Source organism: Protobothrops mucrosquamatus, unplaced genomic scaffold (assembly GCF_001527695.2).
Source record: "Protobothrops mucrosquamatus isolate PMUCROS unplaced genomic scaffold, P.Mucros_1.0 scaffold1121, whole genome shotgun sequence".
NCBI classification, from domain to species: Eukaryota; Metazoa; Chordata; class Lepidosauria; order Squamata; family Viperidae; genus Protobothrops; species Protobothrops mucrosquamatus.
In genome coordinates, this window is record NW_015387339.1 from 182,790 (window position 1) to 193,337 (window position 10,548).

General features: G+C 35.0%; 1 protein-coding gene across 1 annotated transcript in view; it reads right to left on the reverse strand.

Annotated features, from left to right (window-relative positions):
* The window catches only part of PCDH15 (protocadherin related 15), a gene marked incomplete at its 3' end in the record, with an annotated part of 345,211 nt that overhangs the window by 180,598 nt on the left and 154,065 nt on the right, over positions 1–10,548 (reverse strand). Inside the window, exons 8-9 of the mRNA XM_015820330.2 lie at positions 8,992–9,104; positions 2,227–2,433 (exon numbers count right to left, since the gene is read on the reverse strand). Coding sequence (XP_015675816.2) covers positions 2,227–2,433; positions 8,992–9,104 — 320 coding nt within the window. The remainder of the gene's footprint in view (positions 1–2,226; positions 2,434–8,991; positions 9,105–10,548) is intronic.

Consider the following 10,548-nt stretch of genomic DNA (forward strand, 5'->3'; position numbering starts at 1 on the left):
CACCCCCATTCCTCCGTGTCCGTGCACCGTGAGGACGCTTAGCCTCACCTGGCACACAAGTGCCAACTAGTTGTACCCTCTTCTGCTCCTTGTTCGCCCCCATCCAATCCGGCTCGGGCTGTAACCCAGCAGTCACGTCCCCACCCTCCATTTCGCCGGTGCACAGACACAGAGGAATGGGGGTGTGAGTGTCAATGCAATCCCTTTCCAAAAATATTGCAATGGTTTTTTTCTCTCTCTTCATGTAATGATACATTATTATGATGAAGATATTTAGCATGTCAGTTCATCTGTTGATTAATTGGAAACTTGAGATTTTTGAATTATCTGAAAAGAAATACAGCTATTCCTTGACTTTCAACCATCCATTGAGCAACCATCTGAAGTTACAATGGTACTGAAAAGAGTGACTTACAACTAGCCCTTATTTCAGTAAGTGTAGCTTTTCACTGTCAAGTATGTAAATGCACATTCTAAAAAAAAGAGAGAGAGACCAATTTAACATATGATTGAAAGAACAAAGGGTCTCTGTGTGTGTTTTGAGGGTGGTAAGGGATACAAAAATCTCTAGGTTATATTGCTGAGAGCCTTCTGGCAATGTTTGATCTATTTGTATCACTGAATGGATTTGCTGTTAGGGTTGTACACTTTTTTGCTTGCATAGTGTTGTTTTATTCTGATATTATGAGCCACCCAGACTTGATTGGACTTGGGCAGTGCCTAAGTAGAAGAGAAAAAATAAATACATTTAATGCAGCGATATATGCTAATCTAAAAAATACACACAAAGCGAAAAGGGAAGCCAAGACGGTCTGCAGATCAGTTAGGGATTAAAACATGAGAAGAGTAGCTTTTCTCATTATTGAAAGATAAGATGTATCATATTTACCAATAGGAAGAGGAGTTCTCCCCCCATCCTGATAATTACCTGAGACTTAAAGAGGTAATCCTGTGTGGCTAAGAAGAATAAAATACACTGTGGGCTGCTGAAAGACATCAGCGTTTTTGAAGATTAGCTGTGCATGATGAATTTTAACATTTTTTTCCTAACTCCTAAACTTGGTTTTCCTTACTTTTCTTTCCTTCTCTGTTCTGCTATCTCTTCTTCCTCTTTTTCTCCCCTTCTTCTTCTAGTGCAGTTATCCCTCTTCCTATCTCTTTTATTAGTCCCCCCCATCTTTTTTGTTGTTTCTGCTGAAAGAAGGAAAGGGAATGTGATGATATATCTCTGTGTTTTTTGGTGTGAAAGTGAATCTGTGAATCAGAATGGTTAGAGTACACTGGGTAAACAATTCTATAAATGGGATAAATAGAGTATCTTATATAACTCATGGCTGCTGACAGGCAGGTATGTGAGTGTGTGACATGGACATATTTATTGCTGGGGAAAAATTTATTTCAGCAACCTTGACAAGATAAAATGTTGTAACTAGCTATATTTTCTTCTATCTCACATTTAGGGAGGAATCATCTTAAATAAAGGTTTATCTTTCTTTGGGGTAAATATGTCTACTTCAGGGGTGTCAACTGCCAGCCCAAGGGCCAGTTGCATCATACGGAGGCCGCGCCCACCCCAGCTCCAGCAATGCAAAAAAGTCGCGATATGTCGTGACATATCATGTGACGTGGCAAGTTTGACACCTGTGGTCTACTTCATAACTTTTAAAAGTGTAGCAAGTCATTATCCTCTAATTATACCTATGTGTGAGATCATGTTCTATTTTTAATTCAAGCAGAATTTCAACTTTCTTTCTTCAAAATAGAAACCATTTCATTTTTCCCCTGAATATTAAAAAAGTAATATTGGATGGAGTTACCAAAATATCTTAAATATGTCTTCTTTCTGTTAAACCCTGATATTTCTTTCTGCATGAATTTATTTAGTGGCTTGAACCAATAAGGCCAAATTAAAAACTAATTGGGGCCATAATCCTTATTATGTTGATTTCACTATAGGCAAAAACTACTTCAATTGCTGAATCCATTAAGGAAAATTTATTGTGTTTAGAATACAATTTATTGTGTTTGGAATTAGACACAAATGATTAACAATGAAAAATTTAATAGAAGGATAAATTGTTAATAACTGGTTCTCAAACTTCTGAAATCTTAGTTTTTCTTTTTCTTTTTCATGTTACATGCAGCATGAAGACTAAACAGAATTTAACATTTGGAACATCTGTTGCATATCCCCAAAAGCACAAATTGGTGTGATCAAATACAAACCTCTTCAACATCATTATCTAAAGCTATGATATGCAGTGGAGATGTCAAGTTCTGGTTATCAGAAATAGTTGTACCAACAGGGGAAGATTCTGAAATAAAGCCTTCATATGTTGATTTGGTGAAGAAAGGTTTCTGATTGTTTTCATCTAAAACTTCAATATGCAGATTAGCAAAGGCTGGAAGAGGATGACCATTGTCTTGTTCAGCCTGCAAAAGCAAAAAGTTAATATATTATAAATTCCTGCTGCCATTTTTAACATTAATTGGTTTTAATTTTGTATTTTAGGGTGGAGATACTTTTTACTGACATATTTGTATTTCTTTCTAATTGCAGCTGGATTATGTAGCAAAGTTAGATGCCAGCAATTCATCACACATTGCTGTAATGAATAACTAGAAGCATGTCACAAACTATATAGACTATTTTTTTCCCCGAAATGAAAGTCTCTCATTAACTCATAAAAATAAACCTATTACACCCGGAACAGTCATATTAAAACTACACTACAAATGTATCACAAAACTACAAGGCGCATTAGGAAATATGTAGGTAAGTCTGCACCCAAGTGAAGGTTTTCCCTGGTCTGTGGAAGTGAATTTTTTTTTTAAAGGCAGGATAAAAAGACTACTAATTCTTTTGAACTTTGACATTGAAAAACTCCTGAGAATACAATCAATAGCCAATAAAACAAACAAATAGTTCATCGAACAAATCAACTCAGAGTTCTCACTTAATGCATGAATGATCAAGCTTAAAATATCATATTTTGGACAGATTACGCAAAGAATTATCTCTCTTTAGATATTCATAAGGCTGGGAAAAGTGGAAGCAGAAAGAAGAGGATGATTAAGAAGAGACTAGACATTTACCTGTCTGAGATGGTATAGGTTCTCCTGCTGAGCAGGGGGCTGAACTAGAAGACCTCAACGTCCCTTCCTATTCTATTCTATTCTATTCTATTCTATTCTATTCTATTCTATTCTATTCTATTCTATTCTATTTGCAACAAAATGGACAGACTCGGTTATAGTGATTATTGGTGCACCATTGGAAGACCTGAAGGACAAGAGTGGGAAGACATCTTTTGGGGGGGAAATCTGTGTGGTCACTAACAATCAACAAATCACACTAGGTAACATAATTTTTGTTCCTGTCTCTAAGTTTTATATCCTTATGTCTAAAACCTATGCAAAAATGGCTATATTCATCACAAACTTTGATTTAGTGACCATAGCCTACAAAAGTTTCACATTTCTGCAGACAAAACAGGGAATTTTTTATCTTTTTAAGCAGCTAGAGAAAATAGCTATTTTCTATTTATTTTAGGCATAAGGGATTAGGAAAACACATTTTTTACCCAGGAACAAAAACTAATTGAAATTTGTTACGTAATTTGATGGTACATATGCCTTATCAATGAATCGGATAAATTTGTGTGGATGAATTTGGATGTTTAAACTTTTTAATTTAAAAGTTCTCATTCCATTAATTACAAGTGTATTTTTTAAAAAACACATTTGGGAATAAAGATTATCAGAAGCCAGACAAAACTAAGCATTTCTAAAAAAGGGAATTTTATATATTTGCTCAAGTTTTTGTTTTGTTCATAAGTAAACAACTGATTTTTTCCCCTGGATAACAGTTTTCAAAAATATCAAAGCAATAATAAAAGCCAGTTGCTCTGTTCTTTAAAGCCAGCATTTTTTTCCCTGGTAGAAAAGGAACACCATTTCCTTTGATAATATATGTTCAGATATAAAAGATGCAATTGCAGCAAAAATTAGTTCCAAAGTCCAGAGCTTTAGATCAACTATTATTCTGCCTTTTGCTTGAAAGTGAATGAATAAATCTATTCAGAAGGGATCAGTGTAAGAATTAGAACTTACAAAGAAGATTCTGAATGTGAATATTTGGTCCTCCTACATTTTTTCCAAGGTAACATATGTCTCAGTTTTATAAATGAGGTATCAATAAAATAAATATTTTTGAGGGGTGTTGGAATCTGAAACTACTCCTCACTTATTTTTGAAAGTATTCAATAGAGCACAGGTAGCAATAGCAATAGCAATGGCATTTAGGCTTATATACCACTTTCCAGCACTCTCTGGTTGGTTTACAATATAAGCTTTATTTGCATATTTCACCCTACAATCTGGGTCCTCATTTTACCAATGGAAGGCTGAGTCAACCTTGACCCCATCAGGATCAAACTTCAGGTTGTGAGCAGAGTTTGCCTGTAATATCGCACTTTGACCATTGCTTCACCAGGGATAGAACCAAGGGATTTGGCAATTTTGTCCAGAGATTAAACATTCCAAGCTGAGATAAATGGCAGCTAGGAAAATCCAGTTCCACAAAAAATGTCAATGTCCTGGAGGTCACTTGGCCATTTTGGGAAGTGCTAGAAAACAGGGGGAAACATCTCTGCAAAGGAACTGGCACTGCCAGTTACATACCGTACTTTTTCATATTTGTTTCCTAAATGAATTTACCATCTTTCCTATTTCACTTGGTAGGTTTTTTTTAACTAGATTAAGAAAGGAAAAAATAATCTTTGGATTAGTAGAATGTCCAATCCATGCAGAAAACTGATGAGAAGATTTAGTATCTAGACACCTCTAGGGTTAGTTTGGCTACCATTGTAGGAATACAGAATAGCAATAAGACAATGATGGTTCTAATGCTGCAAGGAATTCTGACAGATTAGCCTTTTGGGGAATAATGGTTCTGTGATGGATAATGGGTGGCTGGACATGTTGAATACTGTGAGCATCTTAAGCAACTTTATATCCAAAAATGCTATGGAATTCCTGGAAACTTGGCACTCAGACAAATCAGTGACCAATATACATATAGAGATAAATTATATTTACATACCATTCAAAAGATACAGAGAAGCTACAAAAGAAACAAAAAGACCAGAAGACATCCTCTCCAGCAGCTAATACCAAGATAAGCAGGGCATAACACCAGAAAAACAATCAAGAAAAAGGAATACCCAAATCAAAGAATGACCAGGGAGGCTCACCAACACCAGCAGAGCAAGCTACTGTATAGAAACAGGGAACGACCTCCATAATCACTAGCACGAATGAAGTTACCTAGTTGGGTAAATGAATTGTCTGCAAACTCAGAGAACCTCAGGAATCCAGTAATATATTTGTTAGTTTCCTTCACTGTAAATTAATATGCCAGGCTTGTTGAGATAATTCAGGTGGCTTGAAATATATAGCACATTACTTTAATAAACCTGTAGCTAACTAGCAATTCCTAGTTAATCCTTTATGGCAAAACTGGCTAGTGCTTGAGAGATCAAAAGAAATTCCAAAATGGTAGGTGAAATGGAAAAGCTGAAAAAAAGGGTCCTGGAGCAAGTTAATGGCAAATTACTTCAGATTATTGATATAAAAACTAGATGGTTCAGCCATGTAATCACCAGAAATTGAACTGAACTCAAGGAAAGCTTTTCTATTTAGACTCGGATTAAGAAAAATGTTATGAATAGTTGCTAATGTTTCAAACATCATAAAGTATCTACTTCAGTGATCACGGCGCCGGCAGACGTGAGAAGAGAACCTCTCTCTGCCATCCGGTTTTCCTTTGTCGGAAGACCCTGAAAAGGATCGAAAGTCACCCTGGAGGGGCGACCACCGTGAGGAGGATCCTTGACAGATCACAGAAGGGCAGCAGCCCTTCCGTTTGATCTAAGGCAGCTCCTTTGGACCAACGAAGAAAAGATCGGCCATTAACATGGTCAATCACTAAGCCGTACCAGCCAAAAGCCAAAAGCACTACCAAGCACAACGAAAGCACCGTGGAGGAATTGGGTGAGACCTTACCTTACCTTTCTTGTAACCCAACTATCTTCCTGTAAAAGCCTTTGGAAATTTCGCCCCCCCCCCCTCTTAAATTGGTGGTTTCTGCCTACCCTGGGAATATAAAGCTTTGGGGGGGGAAAAGAACAACTAAACTAAACAACTAAATAATTGGACTTGCACCTTTTGGATATATGGTGTCCCAAAAAGTTCCTATTTCTACGGGGACCTATTACCTTACCTATCTGCTAAGTTGAAAAAAAAAGAACATTTTTAAAAAACTGGATAAAAGCCTAACTTGAGTTTGGAAAAAGACTTTACATGCTACCGGGGACATCTTGTGGCAAAACTGGGTATAGCAAGTGAATTTCTTTTTGACTGGGAGACCTGTGAGACTAAGATTTGTCCTTGGCACTATCAAAAAAGATAAGAATTTGAAACAGCTGGGTGGTGAAAACAATTCTTTATAGTGGAGGTGGACATTTACTGACTTTTCTCAAAAATAGCCTCCAGTAAAGGACTATCTATAAACACCATAGAAATGGAGGAATACTACCCACAATGTAACTACAAACTTATACTTGAAAAAATCCTTGAGGCTACTGAGCTAATAAATTCCAGATTGAAAGATAAAGGCTTCACCTTAAAGTTACAAAATGCAGCCCAGATTTCAACTGATGAACTTACAATCCAAAATGCAACAGAAAAGGAAGAAATTAACATCAAAGTGGACTTTAAAGAATACCAGGTACAACCTACTGAAAACCCTGATAGCCAAACCTTGATCTTAACTAAAAAATCTGCAATTCAAAAAGCAACAGAAACTGAAGAAAGCAATAGTAAGATGGAAGGTGCTGAAGACCAACATGTACAGCACATTGAGAACCTAGACAACGCAGACAACCAAACAACAATTACAGCATTGAACATGACTTTTTACTTAAATCAGCTGAAACCAGAAGAAGAAGAAGACCAGATGAACTGATGACAAATATACTAAGCCAAACATGGAGATTTGAATTATTAGGCCAAAAATCCAATGATTATGAAGGGGCCAGCTCCCTTGAAAAATTGATAACTGGATGATCTCCCTTGATTCAAATAACATGTGTAGGAATGAAGGGAGATCCACCTGAGGATTTAAAGACACGGCTATGGAAGCCTGCTTGGCACAAAAAGAAAGCTAGAGTTAGACTTAAAAATGTGTTTTTTTAATGTGACCTATAATGGAAGAGCCTAAAATCTCATTTAATGGGCTAAGGAGATTTTAAAAGATACTAACTGATTTAATATTTAGGATTTAGACCTATGAGGGAAATAAAAAATAGTCACTAGAATAATAGTTTTGAATTATAATAGAGAAGTTGGATTGAGACGATAAAGGTTATTTTATTAGTAAGTGATGAGGTACTAGGATGAGAAATAGAATATGTTTGTGAAATAAAGTAAGAATTTATTTGAGTAAATAATAAGTGTATTTTAGATATGACAACTATTTTGTAATGACCTAAGGGAACTTTGGCTTACCCGAAATTTAAATACTATGGATATTAAGCTAACTGGAATACTGTAATTGAAATTAGGTAAAATTTAAAAACAGGACATGGATACGTATAAGTTAAAATATATTGATAAATGTCTTAAGCGATTGAGTTATAACTAGCAATGTATTAATTTGAATGTGATATAATAACCAAAGGAAATAGAGAGGAAAATTTTGATGATGTAACCTGACATATGTATGAAAGAGCTTGTTATTGGATTATGGATTACCCAATCACCATGTTGCTTCTTTAATACTTGGATTTTTGTAAAACTGTAAAATTAATAAAACTTGTTTAAAAAAAATAAAGTATCTACTTCTTTCAGGCTAGTGCTGAGATAGGTAGACGAGAGGCAGTCTAAGTAAACACATACTTTATCTTCCTCTGGCCTTAAGGATTTCCTAAGAACTTTACCTTGACTTTTTCTGAGACATAGAGAAGGTGAAAATACTTGATTAGTGACTCTGAAAGAAAAGCAGTCTAATCTTGAATTATCCCCAAGGGAAAGTGATGTAGTTCTTGCATAGTAAGCATGCTTTCTTAATCTTGTTAACTATTTTTGCACCCCTGAATATGCAAAAAATGAGATTTTAGAGCAAAATATTGACAGGGAGAGAGATGTTTTAATCTCCCTCAGATGAAAAGATAAAGAACAAACACATTACAAATGGGAGAGGATAGTCTTTCTAGTGATAACTTCAAGATGGATAATAATGGAGAAGTGTTGATAACCGGTACTAGATTCATACATGCTAAGCCATCATGTTGCTTGTTTGATTTTGATTTTGGCTCTGATGAAATGTGAACCCAAATATTCTTTAAAAAAAACCTTAAAGGTTGGTCTTAATGGTGTTATTTTACATAATTGCAAGCTGCCCAGGGTAGTTGTAGAATCAGGAGGACTTGAAAGTGAAATATTAAATTAAAATTTAATTGAGCTCAATGTAACAAGTATTAATTTAATCCTATTTTTTGTAAGATATTTTAAATTCTACCTTTCACAAGACACACTTGAAACACAGCTTAAAAATTATGATTTAAGTTAAAATTCTGAACCTGGGAGCAAGTCAGTAGAATTCATTCTGACTGAGCATTATATGTAGAACTATTAACCATAATACTCACTGCATGTTAAAAATCTGGAACTGGGTTTCAGATTTGTACATTTTTCTCCTTAAGTATGAAATATATAACTTTTCTCCCATAGAGCATTTTAATCAGATTTGTTGTTATAATGATATGAAATGATTACTTACATTTTGACATAAAAATGGTGAATTATAAGTCAATATATGTAAGGGGCCACACTTTGAAAATATTTCATTATAAGCTGACAGTTTTGCATAGATTCCAATATTTAACAAAGTATTTGTTACACTGTTACATTGTTAAACAATGATTTTACCTTAATAACTAAATCAAATTTCTGATGAAAATCCCTGTTTATTGGTTTTAGAAGGCTGAGTTTAGCAGTGGTAGCATTCATACTGAAATATTGGGAATAATCTTCAGGAGTCCCTAGAAAAAGATAGTAAAGTTGATAATTAAGACCACAAAAAATCACTCTGGAGAATCACAACTTCATTTAAATCATGTTCATATCATTTGTCTACAAAGCAATCAAATTAATTCTGCTGTATTGTTTTTTAAAAGAATGAAATATGTATTTTGGACAATTTGCATACAAGTAATAATGTACCCTGATCATATCTTTTAATATAGGTTGCCTAGTTAGCAATATATATAGCAAAATATCTGATCATCAGCTTCTGTACTGAGCTATAGAAAGCAGGTTTAGAGAAAAATAATTGAATAATAACTTATTATTATTATTGTTGTTGTTGTTGTTGTTGTTGTTATTGTTGTTGTTGTTATTATTATTATTATTATTATTATTATTTTGCATTGATAGATAGTGTCTCTCCAGAGTTTTGAGTCAGGAATCTTTCCCAATCTGACCTGGATATATTATATTGATCTTTTTAAGGAAAACTTTAAATAAGCACTCATCCCGGTCTACTAATTTATTCATCAGCTGGTTACTTTTAATATAGTTATATATATATATATAATATTTATTGGTTTAGTCTCATAAGACACTCTGCAAGGCAGTGGTTCTCAACCTTCTTAATGCTGCGACCCTTTAATACAGTTCCTCATGTTGTGGTGACCCCCAACCATAAAATTATTTTTGTTGCTACTTCATAACTGTAATTTTGCTACTGTTATGAATCATAATGTAAATATCTGATATGCAGGATATATTTTCATTGTTACAAATTGAACATAATTAAAGCATAGTGATTAATCACAAAAACAATATGTAATTATATATTGTGAAATATTTATTTCTAATTACAAATAAATGAAATTTTGGCATTGTAGTCCAAGGACTTCAAGTCAGATTCCCTCTTCTTTTAAATATTGAAATGCAATTATTTGCAAAAAATAATGGTAATCCTGTGAATTATGTTGAATTTTTATCATTTTTGATGCTGACATTTGATCGGAATTGCAAATTAATGGTGGAGAATTGGGCCCCAAGCTTCTGTAAGGTAAGCTCATGCCTGGCAAGGAAAGATGAACCCATATAAAACTTCCAAGGGGAAAGATGGCAATTAATTAGCCCCCACTCCAATTTAACTGACGAGGACCACCATAATTTCTCCACAGCCTGCCAATGCTCGTTACTCTGGCATTTTGCATCCATGCCAGAGAAGTTTTTTCTCCAAGCAGGGAGAGGGAAGGATCTGCTCTCAAGAGTTAAGCCTAAGCGGCAGAAACCCCACATGCGGCTGCCCTTCATCCATGCTCCTTTCACTCCAGTGGGAGGAAAGGAGCTGAAGAATGTGATGCGAGAGCCCGGCCCCATCCTTTCCCGCTCACGGCATCCCTCCTTCCTGCCTGCACTCACACAACCCTCTTAACTTCAAGTGTCTCCGAAGAGAGTCAGCTCAAAGTT